General features: G+C 37.0%; 1 protein-coding gene across 1 annotated transcript in view; it reads left to right on the forward strand.

Moving 5' to 3' along the window:
- The first annotated feature begins 560 nt into the window (after nt 1–560).
- LOC105226850 (mediator of RNA polymerase II transcription subunit 18) overlaps nt 561–27,425 on the forward strand; it is a 33,881-nt gene continuing 7,016 nt past the window's right edge. Inside the window, exon 1 of the mRNA XM_049454734.1 lies at nt 561–767. Within this exon, the coding sequence (XP_049310691.1) occupies nt 637–767 (131 nt within the window). The 5' untranslated portion in view covers nt 561–636. The remainder of the gene's footprint in view (nt 768–27,425) is intronic.

The raw sequence follows: 27,425 nt of genomic DNA on the forward strand, positions 1-27,425 counted from the left end.
TCATGAATTCACATCGCTTAATATTTATCAAAAGAAAAGATTGTCATATAGTATTTTGAAATAAAAGCCGTATTTTTTTAATATTTTCCATATAATAGAAATAATGGATGCATTTTTTCATTTGCTTGGTCGATTTTCAGGTGAAATTAGATTCATTGCTTTAAAAAAAATTTGTTTGTTTACATTTTTTTCCCTTTGTAGTGTCTAAATCAGCTGTGATAATGTAACAGTTTTCCAGTGCTGACTAGTATTTTTCCAGTGCTGACAAGTATATTGCGCAAAATCAGAGTCGCACGGACAGATTTAGCGTGGATCAGTTTCAAATCATTTCAATGAAGTGATTTGGAACTGTCATTTTTGTATGGTGAAATCTTGATAAATTTTTAAGATTAGTGGGATAATCCATTCAACAGCCGAAATCGTGTGATGAAGTGTCGGTCTGAACATAGCATTAAACATCTCTTTATCTCTGCATTTGATATACAATATATCTGGTAGTATCTATTTTATGTGAACATGGCTTAATGAAATTTAGTACATTTAACAATAACATAACCAGAATTATCGATAATGATGGATATGAAGGACAAATATTTGTAAAGGTAAACAATCTTATTTCTGAGATCTAGCGTGAAAATGCAAATGACTCAAATAACAAATTCCAAAGAATTGTTATCAACAGCTCTTCAAAGCCGCATTATTCCAAATCAAGAATTCTTGTTACAGGGATCCATATTAGATTCGGCGGTTGATCATTTAATACACAGGTTAGTACAAATATCGTACAATTTTAGATGTTAAGAGAGTTTATAAAGCCCTATTAGAAATATTTTATTTTTAATATCACTCAAGTTTTTACAAATTTTAAATTTTTGGTGAATTTTAGAATAGCATCCCCCGATTTCGAAGTTAGAAATATATGTACATACTCTGAGCGTCAAAAATAAGTAAACAGCAGTTCTACCAATATTAAAGTGTTTATAACAACGCAGTCTTTAATGCAACAATAAAAAGTTGTATTACAGAATTCAAGGTTTGTATTATAAGAACTTAACTTAGTATAAATAATAAACAAAAACTAAACACAGCCAAAAATAATTCACATAAACTAAAAATACTCTCGTTTTTTCGCGTCAAAAATAAGTAAACAGAGTTCTGTAAAGTTAAAATCTGTGTACGTAAACTAAATTAATATTGATTCTAGTATTTTGTTTAGGCTGGGATTTAGAATAGCATCCCCGGATTTCGGGAATAAAATGGGTATCAATGGAAAGGTGACGTTCTCCAGATCACGAAAATATATATATATAGTTGCCGCTGACTTATAGTTTTCGAGATATTCGCATTTAAAGTTGAAAAATTGACAACTTTTACATTGATAATTTGTGTATTGTGAGTAGCTTTTTCTCTTATATTATGCACTTTTCACTTACTAACACTTCACTATAACGTTTCTGCATATTCATTTTTTTAATATTTGTTGTAAATAAAGCTTTATTTTAATTATTTTATTTTAGTTACAATTCTCTGCATTTGCACAATGAGAAAAGTGCTGCCATTGTTATTTTTTTTGATGCGCGGCGCGCCAAGCGGCAACTATATATATATATTTTCGTGATCTGGAGAACGTCACCTTTCCAGTGATACCTATTTTATGCCCGAAATCCGGGGATGCTATTCTAAATATGACCCCTTTTTTGCAAATTTCAAGTTCATCTGTTATTCGCTTTTGATGTATAGGCCATTTGGCGTGGTACTCGTCCACGCAAACCGCTTTTGTGCAAAGTTCTCCTGATTGTACTGGCACTTACTGGTTTACCCGATGTCTCCGCTATATCTTTTGATATTTGAGCAACGTTTGAAGCTGGATTTGTTTTTACTTCCCGTACTATTTATCGCGCTTCAGTGTCAGTAAGGCGCTTTGGTCGGCTCGGCCGTGACAAATTTTCAACAGTCTGATGTGTACCATGTTTATCAATAATTTTTTTTTATTGTGCAATAGTGTCTTCCAACTATTTCTTCGATTTCGCGCAAAGATTTATCTTTTTTGTGCAAATCTAATATGAGTTTTTGGGTCGGCTTTAGTATACCATCCCACGATTATATTCATTTGATAAATGTGTAATTATGGCAACACTTAATATCTGTAAACACGGAATACTATGTGTTATTGTGCATGGAATTAAAATTGTGTAAAATATAAAATGCTTATTTGAAGCAAATAACTAAATAATTACTAAAAAATAAATATGTAGAAACAATGTAATAAAGTATAAGTGCATAAAAAGTGCATAATATGAAATAAATAATTACTAGAAATCGAGAAATTGCAAGATAAAATTTGCAAAATTTTCAACTTTAAATGCAAATATCTCGAAAACTATAAGTTTGCGGCGGCAACAATTATATATTTTCTTAATCTGGAGCAGCAGCTCTATCCAACCATACCACTTTTAACCCTGAAATCGTGGGATCGTATACTAAAGTTTCCCCGAGTTTTTAACCGTTTCAGTGGTCGTTCGCTTGGTCATTACAAATATTGATATTTTAGCGACTTAACCTCAAAAAAAAAAAAACATAATGATATAAAAAATATGTTTTACTGCACTTAATCTCTTGAATAATAACCCTTTACAAAGGGTATTTGGCGCTTCGCCGAAATAAGTATTAAAAACAAACAACGGTTGTTGCTACTGTTTACTTTTTTTTGACGCGAAAAAACGAGAGTATTTTTACTTTAAGTGAATTATTTTTGGCTGTGGTTAATTTCTGTTTATTATTTATACTAAGTTAAACTCTTATAATATAAGCCTTGAATTCTGTAATACAACTTTTTATTGTTGCATTAAAGACTGCGTTGTTATAAACACTTTAATATTGATAGAACTGCTGTTTACTTATTTTTGACGCTCACAGTATATAATTACCGCTGATTTGATTTTTCTGATATTTGTCTTTAAAGTTCAAAAATTCAACTATTTAGAGTGCGCGCTTCTCCGATTTATAACAAATTCTACACTTAAAATTTCAATTTGTATATCCACAAATATCCGAGACAGACATGTAGTAACAATACCATAGTAAAGGTGTAATGGTATTATGTTTACTACATTGGTGACACACGTGGCAATGTAGTAAACTTTTTTATTTATTTTTTATTTTTTTATAAAAGCTTATACAATGTTAATAACATATGTACAACCTAAAAAAAAACAGCACTAGCTTCAGAGGCTATTAGCTGTCAGTTGAATAAATGTGTTGGCTTAAATTCTCCTCAATAGATCACATTCTTTAAGGTTCTTAACAATATTTGTGTTTTTAGTAATTCTATATCTAACATATAGACAATGTTGTTTGAATGCATATTTACTATCTAGAATTAATCCAAGAAACTTAAGTGTAGGAGAACATGAAATATTTACATTGTTGAATAAAATCAGTGGAAAATGACAATTATGTTTTTTACAAATGTGGAGTAAACTGGATTTTAAGTACAATATTGATGCGCCTGTGGAAAGGGACCATAGGGTTAGTTGAGAAAGGATTTCTTCAAAGGTAGAGGATATAGAAATAAGGTCAAGATTTTGAAAATAGAAGGAGATCATCAGCATATAATTGATGCTGAATATTAGGGAAGGAAGAAGGGATAGAGCTAATTACATCAAATGCTATGGTGAACAGAATAACTAATAACGATGATCCCTGAGGAGTGCCGTTATCCAAAGGAAGAGTCGGTGAAGATGTGCCGGAAATAAGAACTTTGATTTTACGTTTAGAAAGAAAGGATTTAACAAAACTAAATATACGGGGGCCAACCTACATTTGATTAAATGTCTTAAAACTACATGTAAAAATTTGGCGAATTCTAAAGCTACATCCTGTGGATATAGTAGATTGCCTTGAGAGGAGTTGAGTGAGTATGCGGTATACTTCTCTTAATCAGGATTGCAATACCTTGTTTGCTTGGTGTGACGGAGGGAAGGTTATAAAAATGACCAGTATAGGCTTTTGGAGTATGAGCTGATATATTGTTTGCAATATGTGTTTCGTTTAATAATATTACAGAGGGGTTATATATTTTAATTAAAATTTCAAGTTCAAGTTATGTTGTTGTTGTTGTTGTTGTTGTTGTTGTTTTAGCGGTTAGCTAATCCCCGTTAGGATGGTAAGGGTTGTTTGTGTTGTCGTCGAGGTCATCTAACGGTAGGCCCAAGAAACGTGCTGTTTCGACGGGGTCGGACCAAAGGGAAGAGGGTGTTAGATGGGTAGGGTTTGTGGGGCATGCAAAGAGGTGGCAAGTGTCATGCGGAGACTCGTTGCATGCAGGACATACATTGGGTATGTCGGGGTCGATTCTGGATAAGTAGGAGTTTATCCTGCTACAGTATCCAGAACGAAGTTGCGCTAGGGTCACTCGCGGCAACTGGAGCTCTTCGTCTGCAATAGGTGGTGGTTTGACTCCAAGAACGCCATTCACGGGAAGGGAGTCGGTGAAGGTGTTGATGGCTCCACTGTGAATGGCGGTCAGTGCCTGTCGAAAGTTAGTTGCGTCCGAAGTCTGGTCGGCGTACTGTTCAATGTCGTCGACATAGTCGAGGAATGACCTCTTGATGCTCCTGGGAGGCGGTTCCGCTCCAAGCAGATGGCTGCAGGGGTGATTCCTACGGAAGCAACCAAGCAGGAACTGCCTGGAGAGGAGTTGATTATGCTCCTTTACAGGAAGCATGCGCGTATCATTATGGGGGTGTTCAACGGGAGACATCAAGAGACATCCCGTCGTGGTCCGGAGTGCTGTATTTTGGCAGGTCTGAAGTTTCCTCATCTGCGTACCACTGCATCCAGGCGACCATATCGGTGCTGCGTAGTTGAGGACCGGCCGGCCGATTGCCTTGTATGTTGCCAACAACGTTTCTTTGTCTTTTCCCCATGTGCTGCCGGCTAGCGACTTGAGGATTTTGTTGCGGCTCTGTACCTTGGCGATAATCGCGGTCGTATGGGGAGAGAAGGAGCATAGACTATCGAAGGTTACGCCTAAAATCTTAGGGTTATTGACAGTCGGAATTTTGACGCCATCGACTGCAATATTAAGTTCAAGTCTATACTCCTTCGTCCAGTTTGTGAATATAGTCGCTGTGGATTTGGTGGGTGAAAGTTGGAGGTTTCGTGCAGTGAGGAAACGAGAAAGGTCGGAGAGGTAGCTGTTTACTTTCGAACACATGCCATCGATTCCATTGCCCGACGTCAATATCGTGCAGTCATCAGCGTACGAGGTTATGGAGACCCCCTCTGGTGGTTGAGGGAGTTTCGAGATATAGAAATTAAACAGTAGCGGGGAGAGGACACCACCCTGCGGAACCCCCTGTTTAATTCTTCTAAGTTTAGATGTTTCACCTCGAAATAGTACGGATGACTGACGACCGTTCAGATAGTTCATGGTCCACCTCTTAAGCCCTGGAGGGAGACTGGTTTTTTCAATGTCCTGCAGTAGCGTTGTGTGGTTGACCGTGTCAAAAGCTTTTGACAGGTCCAACGCTACGAGGATCGTTCTTTCGCAGGGTGGTTTCTGGTTGAGGCCACGAACTATCTGGGCGTTTATGACGCTAAGTGCTGTGGTGGTGCTGTGCACTTTGCGGAAACCATGCTAGTGGCTGGCTAGGCTGAGGTGGTGAGTGAAGGTCGGGAGTAACAAGGCCTCTAGTGTCTTCACTACTGGGGAGAGGAGAGTTATCGGCCGATAAGATTCCCCTTTGTTGGCGGGTTTCCCAGGTTTCAGTAGTGGGACCACTCTTCCGACTTTCCACACATCGGGTATTTGAAGAGTGGTGAGCGACAGGTTGGGGACCTTGGTGAGATATTTTACTCCCGTCGAGCCTAGATGCTTTAACATTAGCATGTTGATTCCGTCTGGGCCGATGGATCTGGAGGATTTTGCCTTGTTGATGACACCCTGAACCTCCTCATCGGTGAAAGTAAGTGGCGCGCAGTTGTTTGGCATTTTGGGCAGCCGTCGGTTAACACATCTCTTGGCCTTGTCTACCGAAGGGTGCAGTGTAAACTGCCGGCTAAAGTAGCTCGCGCACTTCGTCGGGTCCGAAGAGGCATGACCATTGAATTGAACTTCAACTCGGCCATCATGTCTCTTCGGATTAGACAAAGCTTTGACAGTAGCCCAAAGCTTACTCACACCGGTGGAGAGGTTGCAGGACTTCAGGTGCTCTATCCATTTCGTCCGCTTATGTTGATTTACCAATTGCCGAATCTCCAAATTGAGATCCCTTATTCGGGGATCCCCGGGATCGGCATGGCGTAAGGTGTCGCGCTCATTAGCTAGAACTGCTGCTTCGGCTGGGAAATTGGGGCGGATTTCCGCTATTCTTCCAGCCGGGATGAAGCGAGCGGTAGCTGCTGCGATCACCTTGCGGAATTGACGCTCGCCAACGCATACGTCCGTAGGAATGGGTAGAGCGTTGAAGGTGCTCTCGGTAAATTCTGTGAAGCCGACCCAATTAGCTTTTTTAAAGTTAATGAAGGTGCGGTTGTCCACAGAAACGAAATCAGGAGGCTTCTCGATCGAGATAATTATGTGCAGATGGTCTGATGCGAGGGTTAGCATAGGTCGCCAGGTTATGCTATTTATCAGACCACCGCTAGCAATGGTAATATCTGGCGAGCTATTACAGGTGCCCATAACTCTGGTGGGGGCTTCGTCATTCATTGTGCAGAATGTCGAATCGTCAATCTGTTCCGCCAGCTCCATCCCCCTACTATCATTTGACAGGCAGGAATGCCAAAGATCGTGGTGCGCGTTAAAGTCGCCTAGTACCATACGGTTTTCACCACGAAGTAGCGCACCTATATTCGGGTGATATCCTGTAGGGCAACATGTAACTGGGGGATGTATATGAGCATTTCCACATAATCGTCAACCAGGACCAAAAATTAAAATGATAATAAAGATAAAATTTTTTTTAATAAGATTTTACAAAGATGTTTAAATTTTTTGAATATAATGTTTTCATAACCTCTCTTTGGTATTTTCATGAAAAATTTGACCTGAAACCTGAAAACTTATTTGTTTTTACTTTGAGCTATTCTAGAGGTATTTTTTCTCTAGAGTTATTTTATATGAATAACTTATGTTATGGTTATACTTTTCCACAAAATCTCTTTATTAATACCAAATAAGAAGAGAAAAATGCAAAGAGGCCAAACAAAAATCGAATAACGGTAAATTTTTATTTTTCTTATTATCTACGATCAAATCGTACGTTCGCGACCGAAAACGTCATTTATTGCTATTACTTCACATTGAGTGCAAACAAGTGCCTAAAAAAACACGACTAAAGCAAGTTAAGCATCCGTTATCAGAAAACAAAATTACTTTAGGTAAACAGTGCATCAAACTTTTTATTTCGATTTTCAAAATTTCGTACGTTCGCGACCGTAAGTATTGATTTTTTTTCTTAAAATTAGTTTGTTGCAATATCGAAAATGAAAATTGTGTACAAAAGATGTAAAAGATATAATACTTGTCAAAAATGGACGCAAATGTTAAATGGCAGTACTGGAGGAAAGTGGACGATCGTGTAATTTTGACTTGCACTGTTGCTGCGTTATCGGACTTGCTCCATGAATTACAAGTTCAACTGCCAATTTTCAAGCAAAATTTCATTGAAAAGCGAGCACAACAAAATTATTTTGAAAACGTAAGGAAAAATATCACGCCTGGGGTACTTGTCCTACAAATAGATTTTGCGGAAAATTATAGGCTGGTGTGCCAAAATGAAATTCAAAGCGCACATTTCAACTATAAGCAAGTTGTTTAATGAAACTAAGTCGTTTGCAGTATTAGTGATAAGTTTATTGCTTGGAGTTTACCTGATTTACTGGCCGAATTTGGTTGTAAAAAACTTGAGTGGAACTGTTTTGCAAAGTCACATGGTAAAGGTGCAGTCGGTGGCGTTGGAGCAGTTGTGAAAAGAAAAATCTGGCAAATTACGAGAACAAAAAATGTCGTTTTAAACGATGCATTCTCTTTTCACAATTGTGCACAAGAGCACATTACTTTAATTAAAATTTTATATATTGGAGCTGACACAATTTCCGAGATATCTCCAACTTTATATCGAAAATGGAAGGATATACCGAATATTGCAGGTATCAGTTTGCTTTATTTATGAAAAGGTTTCCAAAATCCAAATAAAAACTTGATGGAAAAATCGTACGTTCGCGACTTGTACGTTCGCGACCGGTACTCAACCTTATAAATAAAAAACCAATGGAAAAATTTCAGCGTGCAATTAGTGAGGAGGTAGTTACTTTATTCCAATTTAATATAAATTAATCCTTTTAGAATATTTTGCTCCATTTCGCTATTTTTTGCGTTTTTCTAGTTGCACCCAAAAGCAACTTCCATTATTCGTACGTTCGCGACCACATGTTTGTCGCTAACATATTAAAAAATAAAAATCGAAAGATCCTACCTTTTGCACCAACGAAAGACCCAGCAATATGCTATCGAAACATAAAAAAAAAATTAAGACAAATTTATTTTTCCTTGTTTTTTGAACTATAAATGCGTGCGAACGTACGGTTCGCGACCGTTGGAAATGCCCATATATTAAATATTTCGAGCTCGACATCGCCTGACCGGATAGCTATGCCCTGACATTCTAGGGTAGTATCCCTGGGGTCGATGTCTTCTTCGATTAAACGATACTGCACGGTGTTGTGCAATATGAAGGCTAGGCCACCACCACTATCTCGCTCGCGATCTTTACGTATAACGTTGAAACCTGCACAACTCAGAAGATCTGAGCGGCTGTTTAACTTGGTTTCTTGGACCGCAGCTATCGATACACGTTCCCGATTCATAAGTGCAACTATCTCCTCGATCTTGCTCTGGAGTCCGTTGCAGTTAAATTGAAGGAGTCGGGTTTGTCGCGGGTGTCCGTGGGTGATCCTGGGGGTGAGGGAGTGACGTGTTGGTGGTGTTTGTTGCAGCTGCAGAACCCGCAGGGGCGGTTGTCGCACTGGGGTGTTGGATGGCGACGCCACTGTAGTGAGTTGCGGGGGCAGACTCCTGCAGCATGGGGCAACGTAGGATACACTCCACTCACGTGTGGTGCGCAGGCCGGAACACGTCGGGAAGTGACACCAGCCAGCGCAGGAATTGCACTTGACCGATGTGACATTCCGACGTATGACGGTCTGACACACGGAACAGACTGTGCGAGGAACCAAGAGTTGCTGATTGGTTCTCGCACGAGGATTGGAGCGGGATGAAGGTTGGGGGGGGGGGACAAGTCAGAGTGGAAGCTATGTTGCCTGATTGAGTTCCTGACCGTAGAGGTCCTCAGTTGGCCACTCTGGTTGAGTGGCGGCGCGGCGCGCGAACTATGTGCAGATTGCACAGCCGTAGAGGCTTGTATCGCAGTATTGCGCAGGCAACATGGGGCCACGTAACGCGTGGTCCACTCCCTGTGGGTCTTAAGGCCTGAACAGGTCTTAAGATGGCTCCATCCATTGCATGTGTTACACCTGACCGAGGTGGAGTTTGGATGGAGCCTTTTTGCGCAGACATAGCAGAAAAATTCCTCCGGGCCCGGGTTGGACTCAATGCCAGCACGAGTCAGGAGGATACGGAGCAACCCTGCTGCAAGGCGTTGCTCCAATGACGACAAACACAAATTAATACTCACCGATCCAAACGGGGTTAGATCGCCGAAACAACAGCCCTTGGTCGGATGAAATCCGAGTCAATTCCGGTGCGTAGAACCGGCTGTCTTGGGAATTGCAATTCAAAGTAGATATTAATGTATCCGTTAATATTCCATTGAAGATAAGTTAACATAGAAAAAATAAAGAAAATAAAGTATATATGTATGAAAAATGTAAGTTTTAATTGGAATTAATATCTAGAATTATGTATCTATGGGTATGTGATTGTGGATGAGAGGTGGGTACAGGTGAAGTTGTGGAACGGGTTATAGTGGTAGGAGAAGAAAGGGGTAAGAAGGGTGGAGAAGGAGAATTGTATAGGGAAGAAACGGAGGGAGAAGGGGTTTCGGGGCAATCATTATGGATTGAATGTATGTTGGTAGGAGATGAAGCATTATTTTTTGAAGTTGTAGCTTTAATGTTGTAATTAGAATCATTAGTGTTTGAAGTTTTTTTCGATGTTGATGTATTTTTTGAGTATGTATTGTTGTTGGAAGCTGTTACATTAGCATAAGAGAATGGTGAGGGAGTAGAAGGCATTTGAGATTTGTATAAATTGATGGCTTTACGCATCGAACACTTGTGGATAGTTTTAATTTTAAGTATCTCTTTAGACTGGACATATTTTGGACAGGCGTTAAAGGAAGAAGGGTGTTCACCATCGGAGTTAGCACATTTGACTCTAGAGGATTCAGTGGGAGGGGTATGATTTGGGGGTAGGTTGCGGATAGCACAAGATGCTGTCTTATTACATCGCTTAGCAGAATGACACAGCAACTGACAATTCTTGCAGCGCATGGGATTAGGATAGTACGGACGGACATCGAGGGTACACCAGGCAACTTCAATTCGACTAGGTAAAGTATATTTATCAAAAGTTAATAATAAAGCACCAGTAGGTTCACGATCACCATTGTTTATCTTGGTAAATTTATAAACATCAGATACTCCTTGATCTTTTAGACCATCAATTATTTTGTCATCAGCAAGTTGACAGATAAATGGTGCGTAAATTGTACCCTTTACTGAGTTCAGAGAGTTGTGAAGAGATACCTCAACAGCACCAGCTCCGGGAAGATGTTTGGTTTGTAAAAATTTGTCAGCGATTTTTTTTGTTCTTCACCAAAAGAAGTAGACTGCCGTCACGAAGCGATGTGATTTTGATAATGTCTTTGCTTATGGCCTGAATACCTTTATGTACTGCAAAGCAAGAAGTGGATGCAATAGGTTTCCTGTGATTTGATTACGAGGTACTTGGGATCATCCTTCTTAGTAATAGGTAATTCCGAGAAAAATTCCAGCGTTGAATTTTCTGGATTTTTTCTCTTGTTTTTTGGACTCGGTGATAATAGTGCAAACCTATTATCCCCCAGCCTGTTGGCCCCAGGGGGCATTGCGAAAAGAATTTACGTTCTTACCCGATAAATTGTAGATTTAACTTTATAATGAAAAGTATAAAAAACACGCGGAAACTATAACGAGTTGAAGCTCAAACTGTCAAAGTTAGGTTAAATTGCGCGTACACCAAGTAACGAGAAATTATGCAGCGAGTACGTATATGTGCGCACGATATGAATAAAATCTAACGTACACAACCACGAACGACGAACGAATGTGTAGTAAACTTAAATACTAGCTTTGTTTAGGCATTAAATATTTCAAAAAAAATGTAAACAATAAATATGATGTGTGTTATGGATAAAATAAGTCCAATTGGCTGGGATTTAGAATAGCATCCCCGGATTTCGGGGATAAAATGGGTATCACTGGAAAGGTGACGTTCTCCAGATTACGAAAATATATATATAGTTGCCGCTGACTTATAATTTTAAAGATATTTGCATTTAAAGTTGAAAATTTTACAACTTTTACATTGATAATTTGTATATTGTGAGTAACTTTTTCACTTATATTATGCACTTTTCACTTACTAACACTTCACTATAACGTTTCTGTATATTAGTTTTTTTAATATTTGTTATCGTTCAATTTTTTAAAATACTTTAAAATTAATCTATTTTCATCGGAAAAAAGCGATTTGGTTAAAGTTTCTCTAAAGTCCTCACATTTTTCCGGAAGAAAAATCGTGAAAAATGTTTTGTTTTCCATTTCAATAATTAATTTTGTAAGTCATTTTGACAGAATATTTCGAAGAGCTTTTGTGAATCTTGTTCCACTTATGGCCACATTGTCCTGTTGAAAAACTACGGAGGTGAATACAGATAACGGTAATTCTTCCTAAAACCGTGCGAAATTATTTTCAACCAAGTTCTGTTGTGCTACAGAATCTAGCTTGCTCATTATCTGCACTATACCACCACCACTAGACCAACACCATGCTTCGTAAAGCGACCCTACACCATAACACTTCCCCTACCGAACTTAATCGTCTTCCTTGTGTATCTTAGGTCCAATTCTTTACTTGGGGAGGCGTCGCACCTAAATTCTGCCATCAGGACCGTTGAATTTCGATTTGTCGCTCCAAACCACAGAATTTCATAAATAAATAGTAGAACCCCTATGCAACCTGAAAAATTTCAAACGAGCCTTTCGATTATTGTGTGTAACTTTTGGCTGTTTTAAACGTTGGCAACCCCGAAAGTTGTTTTCCAAAAATCACTGTCTAACTGTCCTACTGGCAATGGTTTTTGCCATATTCCTCGTGCATTGAAGCTCGTATTTGTGAGGAAGTTGCAAAAGGATCCTTAAGCGCCTGACGAACATTGAGGGAATCTTCTCTTTTTGTGAGTTTTTTGTATCTAGATCTCTTTTTTTGCAAATGTTTTATTCTTATAATAATATCTTAGAGCGTTTTGAATTTTTGTCGGTGAACTTCTAAGGCAACGGACAATTTCACTCATATTTTTCCCGTCCTGGAACATGTTCCATATTTGGCGTCTTTCCTTTTCACTGGAGCTCTTGCAACGTCCTATTTTAAATATTTCACACGGCTGTCTATTAAAAAGTTTACTTGCAACTAATCTCGCAAACAAATCACAACCTTAACGCAAATAATTTACTAAGACTTTGTTTTTGTTTCGTCGAAAAAAGACCTTTTTCATGCATTTTTTAGAAAAAACTAGAGGACCCGCCCAAGTTTTACTGTGGCTGTTACATAGGTAGTACTACTAATACCATCTATATGATTTCTATTAGTTAGATTATAAATATTATTTAAGGAATAATCGCATTTTTGGTGAAGCAACTTGTGTTAGTTTACAAAAAAATGAATCATAAAGAATTTCGTGCGTTAAGAAAGAATTGGTTTTTGGAGTAAAAATACTATTGAATTTGGGCTGTGCATCAGTGAAATCAATCGAGTCTGCGTATTAAGAAATGGTTCACAAGCGTGGAAAGACAAAAAAATCGGGTGGCAAGGTTATGGCATTAGTCTTTTGGGATGCCCGTGGTATATTATTCATCGAATGATAAATGAGCCAGTTTTAATTCATTGCATTGTGTGTTTGATTGCAGTTCTATTCTACCATTCCTAATATTTAGCAATTTTAATATTTTTCAGGGAGAATCAGTTTGAAATTGTACGCATATATGTATGTATTCATCGTTCCCGTTTAAATATTGCATTGCTCTGTGCAATGCTCCGAAAAGATTTCTGTATATCTAAAATTTTAATAGACCTTTTTATCAACACTTCAGTTATGCCACTATTTTTTATGCCAGACCTTTTGCAATTGTAAATTGCCTGTCAAGATACCCCCTCCAATAGTTAGCAGGTATGAAAAAAATATTATAGCTACCCATAGATGTATTGAATGACCCAATTTATTACTTAAGAACGAACAACTCTGTCTACAATATGAAAACTTGATCTACAGATGTCGCCTTTTACTTTGGCATCGTTTTGTTTAATACACGTTTACGCCAATTTAAGGTTTGAATATTGAATACTGCGATGGTAGCGCCATCCATCGGTCAAACATTTAAAATTAGCAATTAATTACAAATGAAAAATTAATTTAAAAAACATTTTCCAGTGGACCAAATTGTAAATCTAAACCATTCTCGAATCTCCTTAAACATACACACAAAATTTCATCAAAATCGGTCCATCCGTTTAGGAGCAGTTCAAATGCAAACACACGGTCAGAAGATTTATATATATAAAGGTTATTGCTGTAGATTTATTTTACTTATTATTATATGAAAGTACAACATTTGAAGGATACTTAAAAAAATTTTATCGCAAAATAGCGAAGAATAACGGATTTATCGTCGATCTCCGCAAGTACCTCGAAAAGAAGTTTTTGTGCGGTGACCAGCCTACAACATCACTGGATCATCTGAAACCAAAAAATCAAAATGCTTTCTTTAGTTTATTAGTTTATCTTTCAATTGACGTCGAGTTTTTTTTTTTTAATTTTTAATTTTATGGTACAATTTTCAAGCCAAAATGACGATTTTAGACGAAAAAATCGACCTATTTGTTGTAGTACTCACCGATCCAAACGGGGTTAGATCCTAACCGTTAACAACAACAACAACAACCTATTTGTTGTTGTAAAATTGTTAGTAATTAAAATTGTTGGAAAAACTCGACGTCATTCGAGAGCTATATAACGGGTGATTTTTTTGAGGTTAGGATTTTCATGCATTAGTATTTGACAGATCACGTGGGATTTCAGACATGGTGTCAAAGAGAAAGATGCTCAGTATGCTTTGACATTTCATCATGAATAGACTTACTAACGAGCAACGCTTGCAAATCATTGAATTTTATTACCAAAATCAGTGTTCGGTTCGAAATGTGTTTCGCGCGCGTGTTTTGTTCAGCGATGAGGCTCATTTCTGGTTGAATGGCTACGTAAATAAGCAAAATTGCCGCATTTGGGGTGAAGAGCAACCAGAAGCCGTTCAAGAACTGCCCATGCATCCCGAAAAATGCACTGTTTGGTGTGGTTTGTACGCTGGTGGAATCATTGGACCGTATTTTTTCAAAGATGCTGTTGGACGCAACGTTACGGTGAATGGCGATCGCTATCGTTCGATGCTAACAAACTTTTTGTTGCCAAAAATGGAAGAACTGAACTTGGTTGACATGTGGTTTCAACAAGATGGCGCTACATGCCACACAGCTCGCGATTCTATGGCCATTTTGAGGGAAAACTTCGGACAACAATTCATCTCAAGAAATGGACCCGTAAGTTGGCCACCAAGATCATGCGATTTAACGCCTTTAGACTATTTTTTGTGGGGCTACGTCAAGTCTAAAGTCTACAGAAATAAGCCAGCAACTATTCCAGCTTTGGAAGACAACATTTCCGAAGAAATTCGGGCTATTCCGGCCGAAATGCTCGAAAAAGTTGCCCAAAATTGGACTTTCCGAATGGACCACCTAAGACGCAGCCGCGGTCAACATTTAAATGAAATTATCTTCAAAAAGTAAATGTCATGAACCAATCTAACGTTTCAAATAAAGAACCGATGAGATTTTGCAAATTTTATGCGTTTTTTTTTAAAAAAAAGTTATCAAGCTCTTAAAAAATCACCTTTTATATATACATATATAGAATATTTGTACAAAATTTCAAAACGATTGATGCATTAGTTTTTTCTGTAGGCTGGTCACCGACTTTAAAAATGACATATTCGGGAAAATCGATTCAAAGTTCTCGCCGCTCAGCGCAGTTCGAGCGTCTAACAGGAATATGAGAGCTCGAGCAGAGAGCGAAAACTTTGACGCTCGTTTTCTCGTTTTTTCATTTTTACGATTTTTCTTAATTGGCGAGCAGGATAGAAAAACTAAACGTTTTATGGAATTGGGGCAAAGCTTTGATATTAAATTATCTTCTATTTAAGCTAAAAAAAACTAAGAAAAGTCAAGTTTGAACATATTTTTTTAACAATATAAAGTAGAAATTTCTTGGTCAAAAACCACTTTTTTTTTTCAATTTAAAAAAAAATGTAGAATTATACACTATTTTTGGAATTTTCTTAGTTTAACTAGAAGATAACAAATATGAATCTCTTTGAACTTTTTGTTTCAGATAGAAATTGTGACCTGCCCGCCGTCTGGCAAATGCACATGCGAGATGCATCGGGCATTCGCTTCCCAAAGCAGAATATAAAAGATTTTGTATCCAAAAATTTGCGGATGATGTTTAAATATATACACTATAGACACTAGAAATTTCGTTTCAATCAATTATTTCTTTCCCTCCCAAAAAATCCTCAAAAAATCCTCCCTTAATTGATTGAAGTATCAATTAGCGCAACGAAATTCGCTTCTTACTGTTCGCACACAACTTCCACTAAACAAACAAGTTTTGATACTTACGAACAGTCGCTAATTGAAACGAAATGTGCATGCATGTAATAAAACTATTTATTTTAGATTAAATGTTATGCACGGCATCAACAAATTTTATTCTTATAATTATGAGAATTGAAAATAATAATAACGGGAAAATTTAAATTCTCTTTTCATCAAATGTACACTTCTCCACACCACGAATCAGACTCGTGATAATCATTTTAGACACAGAAATTGTACCACGAGTCAGACTCGTGAAAATACGTCAAAGGGTTAATATGCAAAAAAAAAAATATTTTCTAAAATATAGTTATTTTCAATTTTCAATCAAAACTATAGGAATATGTAAGGATGTTCTAATTAGTGCGCCACCGGTGTATACACTTTCTTGATCTGGAGAAACTACTCTATCCATACATACCCATTTAACTCCAAAATCGGGCGGTGCTATTTTAAACCTCAGCCGAAATTTTTCCGCATCGAAAATCTGTACTGAATTTCCTTAAATAATAAATAAATATAGGCGTAAGTTCCAAATTAAAATCAAGAAAAAACTTAGTGTATTGGTAATCCGCGCGCAGTTTCATTAGATGCAGAGCAATAAAGAGATTAGGTCACGTCCTAAAATAGTTACGATCATATATTTGCAGCAAGTAAATATGTTTACCTTTTATTTAAATGCGAAGACAGCCTCAGGTGTAAAGGTATGCCGCCACATCCTCGGCTGGTTGGTCAGCGATCTCGTTTTCCTAAATACCCTAGTGCTTAAGGATGTGTTTGCGGCTTAAAAGTTGATATGGTACTAGATATGGTATTTCATTTACCCACGCCAATTGCCATCGTGGCCAGGAAGATTTAACTATCCTTTAAGTTCGACATTTTTTATGCCCCTCGATTGAAATAATCTATATTTTTAACTTTCTAGCTCAAAATATTAGACAAATGTACAAAACGAAAATTTTTTTGGTACATTGTGCATAATTTTCAGATCTCTCGTATCATGGCCGTGCTTATCGAAGGAACGGAACGCCTTTATTTCGTTGACCAATGATTAATATAAAAATAACCCAATATTGTCCTAAAAAAATGTAAATATATGAGTTATATATACGACTCAAAGATGCTGCAGAAGCTCTTGTCACCTTATAGTGTGCCAAATAGTAATTTCGGAAACCTCCCCAGGCTCTCCGTAAACTTCACAAATTTTATTAGTGGCTTGCATGGCATTCTTCCGTTTTTTAAACAAAAGTTTCAAAATGTAGCGATTTCTTCATTATATTCACTTATTTTTGAACAGCTGTAGCTTTTTTTCAACTTCCTCGAATTTATCTTGAAATCTCACCTCTCCTATAGTGTTGGTGCATGACACAATGTGATTGGTAGACTGCAACAACATCTATTGACAAAATACGAAAAGACTTTTTCGAATACCCAATATTTGATATGTCGGGTCAAATTGGGATAGATAGGATAGAGTTATCCTATTACAACATTTAGAATAATTTTGTTCACCTAACTGTTGTTTGTAGGACTTAAAACTAATAGAGATATGTTCAAATATATTTCAATGATCAGGATAACAAGAAGAGTTTAATTCCGAATGACTGTCTGTCCATCTGCTCCTGCAAGCGATAACTGCCACGCCTGCAAAATTCCGTTAAGCTGAATCATATAAAGTGCTATATTTAAGACAAATTAAGATACAGAACTGTAATTTGGCACATTGAAATATGGAGGCCTTTGTCACAAAATTTAGTGCAAACCATTATTTTAACATGTATACGTCGAAGTGTAAAAATGGGCGTCGAACACAACAACACAGAGCTAATGCGAGAGAACACTAGTTTTCGTATGCATGCATACTTACTATATGGGTTATACTGATTGTTGCTCCTGAACAATGTAGCTTTTGTTTTTAGGATGAACCCGTCAGATATTTTTCATCACAACATGCCATTGACATTTTCGTCTTCAAGGCATTGCGGCTACTTTGCTAGATTATGGGCGAAAGAATAAGTTCGGGTGCAACCGAACATTTTATACTCTTGCAACTTGCAAGAATCAACGCCACGGAAATACCTTAAGATGTAAAATTGGTATCATTGGCCTCAACACCCGCGCCGTTAGTTCTGCTTTCTCCAGACTGAATAAGGAAGCAAAAGAAATGGGTCTGGCAGTGAACGAGGGCAAGACGAAATATCTCCTGTCATCAAACAAACAGTCGTCGCACTCGCGACTTGGCTCTCACGCCACTGTTGACAGTCATAACTTTGAAGTTGTAGATAATTTCGTCTATTTAGGAACCCGTATTAACACCACCAACAATGTCAGCCTGGAAATCCAACGGAGGATTACTCTTGTCAACAGGTGCTACTTCGAACTGAGTAGGCAATTGAAAAGTAAAGTCATCTCTCGACGAACAAAAGCCAAGTTCTATAAGTCGCTCATAATTCCCGTCCGGCTATATGGTGCAGAGGCTTGGACGATGTCAACAGCGGATGAGTCGACGTTGCGAGTTTTCGAGAGAAAAGTTCTGCGAAAGATTTATGGTCCTTTGCGCGTTGGCCACGGCGAATATCGCATTCGATGAAGATGAGCTGTACGAGATATACGACGGCATTGACATAGTTCAGCGAATCAAAAGACAGCGGCTACGCTGGCTAGGTCATGTTGTCCGGATGGACGAAAACACTCTAGCTTTGAAAGTATTCGATGCAGTACCCGCCGGGGGAACCAGAGGAAGAGGAAGACCTCCACTCCGTTGGAAGGACCAAGTGGAGAAGGACCTGGCTTCGCTTGGAATATCCAATTGGCGCCACGTAGCGAAAAGAAGAAACGACTGGCGCGCGGTTGTTAGCTCGGCTATAATCGCCTAAGCGGTGTCTACGCCAATTAAGAAGAAGAAGAAGTATCACGCCTCATTCCAAAAACATGTTCCTTGGGTTTCATTATGTTACCTCACATCCAATCACCAATCATATGGAGCTAAGTCAGCCAATTCTAATGCAGTCTCGCTTAGTTTCATGTGATACGTACAACTGTTGGGTGAACAAAAATTTATAGTCTGTAGCAACAGATTGGAAGAGTACAAAAATAGCGAAATAACTGCAGTGTTGATAAAAAGGTCTGTCATAATTTGAGGTATACAGAAATATATTCGAAGCATTGCACAGAACAGTGCAATATTAAAACGGAAAGGATGAAGTATATACGTACAATTTCAAACGGAGCCTTCCTCAATTACTAAATATTAGGAATAATAGAATAAATATTAGGAATAATAGAAAAGAACTGCAAACAAATTTGCAGTGCAATGGATCATAACTGGCTCAGTAATCAGTCTATGAATATTGTACCATGTGCGTTTCAAAAGACTGATGCCATAACCTTCCCAGCCGACTTTTTCGTTTTTCCACACTTGAGAATCGGTTCATCCCGTGCAGCCCACTATCCTGACTATCGATTGGACTCTAGTGTGAAATGATGGAGCCATGTTTCTTTTCCCACACACCAATGCAAAAATTCGGTTTTATTACGTTTAAAGAGTACTCAAAAACTCCTCGGAATCAGCAATTCGTTGTTTTTGATGGATTTTGAACTTGCGCGAACCCCAATTTGCACAGAGCTTTCGCGTCTTTAAGACGTCTACTACCTTCATTGTCCTCGATGCTCATTTTGCATCTTTTCAACGGTTTGATTTTCTTGGTGCAGAGCCCAATTTCAACAGTATTTCCCCCCCAAAAATGAATACTTAATTAACACACGAAATGCGTTTTGATCATTTGCCATAATTGTATACGTATTTTTTAAAGCCCCTACATGATTACAAATCATATAGATGGTATTAGTAGTACCATCCATGTATGTATCAGCCACAGTAAAGCGTGGACGGGTTCTCTAGTTTTTTTATAAAAAACACTTTCAATCGATTATTTCCTCTTTATTATCAATACCATGTTCATAATCAATCGACCTTATTCACATTTTCTATTGCACCAACATATGTATGTATAACTGCTATCACGGCGTTTAATTTTTCTCTTTGTAGCGGAATACCATTAGCAATAGCAATTTAGTGTATATCGTCACCTGAAATGCAAAATAACGTAAAATCACTTTTCGTAGGTTTACAGGGGAAGCAAAAGACCGTATATAAAGAAAATCTCTTGAGATATTGAAACAAAATTTTCAAATCTGAATTAACATGAAACTATAAATATTTTTTAGATAAAAAATAATTAAAATTTTATAGTAGGTGTCTTACGTTATTTTGAATTTTCATTTCTGAAACAAATTAACGTATGATCAATCTTAAATTCTCAATAAAAACAGTTGCAAGTTTTCCATATTTCATATTATTTTTATTATTAATGCGTATATAAGTGCTAAAAAAATTTAATTATTTTAAGCCAAAAAATTAAGATAATGTTTAATTATTATTTATTAAAAATTTAATTATTCAAAAGAACACGGGTCTAAATACTTGGAAATCTTCACTCACCTTGACTTCATATCGGATCACTTGGATCATGAATCCGTTGGAAGAGAGGGGCAGCGAGCTTCTTCATGGAGAGGGGGAAGGTTGGTGGAGAGGTCTACTGTCAGGAGCTCTCTATCAACTCCAGTAGTAGACTTCCTGACTATTGCAGAGTCTTTCAGGCCGAGGATGCAGCCATTAAGGTAGCAGTAGATTTACTGCTCCGGAGTGCAGCCTCCTTCAGAGAAGTGACCATTCACTAAATAGAATCGAGTGTCTTTATGATAAGAGTGGTATGGGAGCTAGACCACAACGGAATCGGCGGAAACTGTAAAGCTAAGGAGATAGCAAGAAAAGGCACCCTAGAACAGTTATCGGTAGGACGCAAATCGGTGATCCCGTATCTTCTCGTGTTCTACTACCGAATAGCTGGGGCTCGCGGAAGCTTAGTCAGCGCTGGGCCACCATTGGTGCATGCGCTTTCGCAAAACCCTTTTGACCCAAGATCGATCGCAAGAGATCTAGCGACCTCTTTGCCCTCAGTAAGGCTAGGCTCTCCCTGGTTTTGAGGCTTTTAACGGGCCATTGCTCTATTGACGTCCGCGCAGTATGGGGGAAGCCCTACGAAACCATCTGCAAAAGCTGTATGGAAGAATATGAGGTGAAACACACTCAACACTTCCTTCTTGACTGTCCGCGTTTGAGAGGTCAAAACTTAAACATTATATATCTTCAGACATCTCACCGAACTGGCAGGAAAGTAAATTAAACGCCGGTGCAAATTTCTATTAGATACTAACCGTTTTGCTAATGTATAGTTCGAGCGCAGGAGTTCTTCTTATGAACGCAGGAGTTCTTCTATGGCTTCACAAAAGACCACCACTTGCTGTCTTTGATCAGCCATTTAACCTAACCTAACCAAAGCTCATTAAACATAACCATTAAAAAAACATAAACAATAAATCAAGGCTAACTTCGTGATAAAAAACAAATACTCTTTTATTTTTACATGAGTGATGATACGTTATTTTGTTTCATGAAATAAAGCAATGGATGATACGTTTTTTTGAATTTTCAATACAACTTGGGTATTTCTGATCGCAGTAGCTTAAAATTTGTGACACATGTAATATGATGTGGTGATTCGTAATAAATAAAAAACTCAATTTTGAATTCGTTTGATGATACAATATTTTGCATTTTAGGTGACGATAGGCTCTCCATATGATAAATATTGTCGCGGGAATTTTTAAAATTTGAAAAGCCAACTTTCTGAATATGTGATAGTTATTTTTGAGAATCGAAAATTAATTGGTAAAATTTTAGTTTGAATGAAAAAACGAAAATTCCTATGTTAAATGTATGGGAACCTAAAAAAAAAATAGTGATCCCTTAGAGTTAAGCTACAACGCCTGGTTTGAGGGAGGATTTTTGTTTTGTCAATCACTAACATTTGAGGGGATAAGAGTTGAAAAAAATGTTAAACATTTCTTTTTGAAGCACCCTACTGTACATATTTTACTTTTTTAATAACTTAGAATAATGTTTGGAAAAGGGTCAATTCCGAACTTCGGGTGCAAATATTTCGATTTTAGATGCGACCTTCGAAAACGTGGAAATTATAATTTTTACTAATTAGGACTTAATCTCTCGAAAAAATTTGTTTGGTTTAATATTAAGAATAAGTCGGTTTTGTCGTATACAGTTATTAACGAAGATTTTTTTTTTTGTAAATTAATAAAAAAACAAGAAAAAAACGTTAACCTCGGCGGCACTGCAGGTCCTTTTCTTTTAGTAACTATGTGTTCAGTTTGTATGGAAGCTATATGCTATGATAATCCGTTCTGAACAAATTGGAGATTATATTATTACCTTAAGCAGTAATCCATGTCAAATTTCGTAAAGATACCACGTCAAATGCGAAAGTTTTCTATACAAGCCCTTGATTCCGATCGTTCGGTTTGTATGGCAGCTATATGTTATAGTGAGCCGATGTGAACAATTTCTTCCGATATTAAATTATTTCTATGAATAATAAGCCATACCAAATTTTTTTAAGATATGTCGTCAAAAAAGGAAGTTTCCCATGCAAGCATTTGATTCCGATCATTCAGTTTGTATGGCAGCTATATGCTATAGTTAACCGATGACATTGTTGCCTTAGAAAATAATCTACACAAAATTTCGTGAATATATCTTGTCAAATGCAAAAGTTTTCCATATCAGCACTAGATTCGATCGTTCAGTTTGTATAGCTGCTATATGCTATAGTAAGCCGATCTGAACAATTTCTTTGTATTGGTTACAAACTTCGTATTGATTTGTCAAAAAAGTCTTGCGGTATTTTCGCTAGTTGGCGTTGAAAACGCGTAGTTCTAGTTTTATTCGTCGTCGTGAGTTATCGCGTGGCAAACATGTAAATACGGCATATTTTACAGTACTACTACGATAAAGGCAAAAATGCATCTCAAGCCGCCAATAAAATTTGTGCAGTTTATGGACCCGATACAGTTTCCATTTCCACCGCACAACGATGGTTTCAACGTTTTCGTTCTGGTGTAGAGGTGGTCGAAGATGCGCCACGCTCCGGAAGGCCTGTCGTCGAAAATTGCGATAAAATCGCTGAATTGGTCGAAAGAGACCGGCATAGTAAAAAAATATAAATAAATAAAATAAAAATAAATAAAATTCAATAAAAAATGCCGCAAGACTTTTTTGACAACCTAATATTATATTATTTTCTTAGAAAATAACCTGTGTCAACTTTTGTGAAGATACATTGTCAAATGTGAAAGTTTTCCATACAAGAACTTGATTCCAATCGTTCAGTTTGTATGGCAGCTGTATGTTATAATGGTCCGATATCGGCAGTTCCGACAAAACAGCAGCTTGAAGAGAAAATGACGTTTGCAAAATTTCAAAACAATATCTTAAAAACTAACGGACTAATTCGTATATATACAGACAGACATACAGACGGACATGGCTAAATCTACTCAGATCAACACACTGATCAATTATATGCATATATACTTTAGAGGGTCTCCGACGCTTCCTTCTGGGTGTTACAAACTTCGTGGCAAACTTAATATACCCTGTTCAGGGTATAATAATAACAAATAGAGATAATGGGGTACAAAAATATAAATATAAATCTATATATGTATATATATAAAAGAAAGTTGTTGTTAGTTACACCATTTATAACTCAAGAACGGCTGAACCGATTTGGCTGAAAATTTATGGGGAGGTAGCTTACAACCATGGTAAGGATATATAATACTTTTTAACTTTTTATGTCAAAATTTAAAAGACTGAAGTCATAACCTTTGTAGCCGACTTTTTCGTCTTTCCACGCCTGAGAACCGGTTTATCATGTGCAGTCCACTAAAATGACTCTCGATTGGACTTCAGTGGGAAATGATGAAGCTATGTTTCTATTGTCACAAACCGACGCAAAAATTCGGTTTTTTTACGAGTAAAGAGCACTCAAACACTTCTCAGAATGAGTTATTCGTTGTTTTTGTTGGATTATGAATGTGCGAGGCACCCACTTTGCACAGAGCTTTCGCCTCTTTAAGCTTAGCAAATATGTTTTCATCGGTGGATTTTCCTGAGCCCAAATTCAACGGTATTTTCCTCCAAAAAGCAATGATTTATTAACACAGGAAATGCTCTATGATCCATTTTTTTTGTAAACTAACACACGTTGCTTCACAGAAATGCTATATCTCATTAACTAATAGAAATCATATAGATGGTAGTAGTAGTGTTATCTATGTATCAGCCACAGTGAAGCGTGGACGGGTCCTCTAGTATAAATAATATATTGAAAATACTTATGTGCGCCACTTTATGTAATAAAATGCGTATTTTCTCTAATCGTCGCATAATCTTGCAAAGAGCGGTTCAAGGAGTATTTTAATATTTGTATTTACTGTTAGATTCCATGTTTCATATCCATATAAAATCAACGTATCAATAAATTAAATATTAATAAATATTTGCATTTAAATTTAAAAAAATCAACTATTTAAAATGCGTGTTTCTCCGATTTATAATGCATTTTACACTTATATTTTATATTTTTATATCCACTAACACTACACTAATTCGTTTCTAATCATTTATTTTATATTGAATAGTGCAAAGACCTTATCCGTACATACCCCGAAATCCGGGGATGCTATTCTAAAACTTACGCATAAATTAATTTATATTCGTGTTGAATATTTTCATCTTGGTGCGTGAAATATGTACAGTGGCGGACAAAAGTCTACATACACCCCCTGTTTTCTTCGATGTGAGAGTACAAAAACTTTTTAGAAGAATGTGTTGATACAGTTTTATTCTAATCTTCTTTCTAATAACAACAAACTTAAAAAATCCGTTAATTAATATAAAACTACAAATTTATGGAATAAAAACTCAAATATTGTGTTGACAAAAGTCTACATACAGTACAAAAATATCTTAATTCAGTGCGAAAAACTTTACAAAATGCTAGTTATTAAGACGTTTTAGTATTTAGTTGGGTTCCCATTGGCATCTATAACTGCTTGAAGACGCCGTGGCATTGATTCTGCTAAATTTGTCAACGCTGCAGATGTAATGCTGTTCCAAGGTCCCAATATGCGTAGAAACTTCGTGCTTTCTAATTCTACGCTCCAAAATCTCCCAGACTTGTTCAATAATATTCATATTTGGACTTTGAGGTGGTGTATTTAATTGCCTTGGAGTATAATAAAGCAACCAGTCCTTAACAATTTGCGCCGTATGCATCGGATCGTTATCTTGTTGAAATATCCAACTGGAACCGAGCCCTAAATTATCCACCAAAGGCTTCAAATTATGTTCCAACAGAGACTTATTCTTATAACCGTCCATTTCAACTTCAATAAAGTCCGAATTTCTAACTCCAGAGGCCGCAACAGCTCCCCACACCATTACGCTGCCGTCACCGAGCTTCACAATTGATACTACGTTCTTCGGTTCAAGCGTGGCGTTAGTTTTCCTTCAAATTTTAGTCCTTTTATCACTACCAAAAAGGGTGAATTTAGAATCATCTGTAAATGAAACTTTTTTTCAAAAATCCATTTCCTTTTCTTTGTGTTTTTTGGCGAACTTTAAACGAAGTTTCCGGTTTTTTCAGAAATAAAAGGTTTCTTCCGTGGTGTTCTACTGTGGAATCCGTTATCGTTTAGAGTTTTTTTTTATTTTTCTTGGTTGGATACTCATTTGTGACGTACTTACTATGCGTTCGGCTATATTTGGAGCATTTACTTTTGGATTTTGGTCTACTTCGTTGAGAATCAGGCTGACGTCTCTACGAGATTGTTTTTTTGGGCGTCCACTGCGCGGTTTATTTTCGTTGGAACCATTATTTTTAAAGTTTTTTAGAATTGTCTGTACTGTTGCTCGACTCAAGTTTAAAATTTTAGAAATTTCACCGTATGATTTTTTTTCTTTTCTTTCTTTTATCACCAAATTTCTTACATAAATTAATATTTCATTTCGCGGAGGCATTATAGCTATTGAAATGTTTAAACCCCAACTAAATTCAATAAATATCAAACAATAATCATATTGAAATAAAAGAAAAAGGCTAACGTTGCCTTACTGTTAATATTACAATGTACAAAGTAGGAGATTTGAACTGTATGTAGACTTTTGTCAAAGCAATTTTTGAGTTTTTCTTCCATAAATTTGTTGTTTTATGTTAAATAATGAATTTTTTTAGTTAATTGTTATTATAATAAATATTAGAATAAAACTGTATAAATACATTTTTCTAAAAACTTTTTGTACTCTCATATCAATGGAAATAGGGGGTGTATGTAGACTTTTGTCCACTGCCACTGTATATGCTTTCCATAAATTCTCCAGCACACCAAATGCAGCGTTCTCTAGACAATGGCTGTGAATACATGGGGATGGGTTTAGTATCGTGCCGGTTAGTTTTGGCTCACTGTACCTAAACGAGAGAACTAAATTGAAAATTTTAAACACGCATGTATGCTTAAATTATCGAACTTTATTTGGAAACATATTTTATAAAAATCGGTTCACAAATTTTTCCACAAATTCACTTTAAAAAATGATATTTTTTGCAAATTTCTAAATATATGCTAGTGCATTGTACGAAACCAATTATGGATACATTTTCACGCACATACATTACTTATGAATTATAAAAACCACTAGTAATGTTTTAATTACTTTGGATTGTTAATTTCTTTGTAAATCTTTACATAAAATACACCTTTTTCTACATTGAGTTCAATAATGAGAAAAACCAAAATGACTGCCTAATTTGAACTGTCAAATTACCGAGAAAGCACGAACAAAAGGGAATAAATTAAACCCACTTAGCAATAAATGTATGAAGTGAACGCGAAAAGGTGTTCAATGCTAAAATACTGTGGATGGCGTAGCCGGTGTTGGACCGGCCAGGGTTATTTTTTTAAAGCGCGAGCAAAGGCCGCCAACGCAGAAAGGAGTACTACACGAAAGTACATCGGTCACCCCGGGTATTCGCTCGACCAGGGTTATTTTTTTAGAGCGCGGCCGAAGGCCGCCAACGCAGAAAGGAGTACTACACGAAAGTACTTCGGTCACCCCGGATCCCTTTGTACATTGCACTGAAACATTTTGGTTTTCTTTATTTTGATTTCTTGTCCATACAAAAATGTTGGCTGGGTTGCATTGGTTTCAGTTTGTATGGAAAAATGAGCAAAAACACTGATTTCAAAATCCGTGATCACCGGAAATTCCATTGAAACTGTGCGTGAATTCATCAAAAATCAGCCGAAATCATCATTGAAATTCATGGAAATGGAATTGAACATCTCCAAAACATCGATTTATCGTAATTGACCGAACATTTGGGTTTACGAAAGAATCCAACATTCGAAGGACGAAGACGATTTGACCAAAAATCACATTTTAATCATTAAC

Source organism: Bactrocera dorsalis, chromosome 4 (assembly GCF_023373825.1).
Source record: "Bactrocera dorsalis isolate Fly_Bdor chromosome 4, ASM2337382v1, whole genome shotgun sequence".
Classification (NCBI taxonomy): domain Eukaryota; kingdom Metazoa; phylum Arthropoda; class Insecta; order Diptera; family Tephritidae; genus Bactrocera; species Bactrocera dorsalis.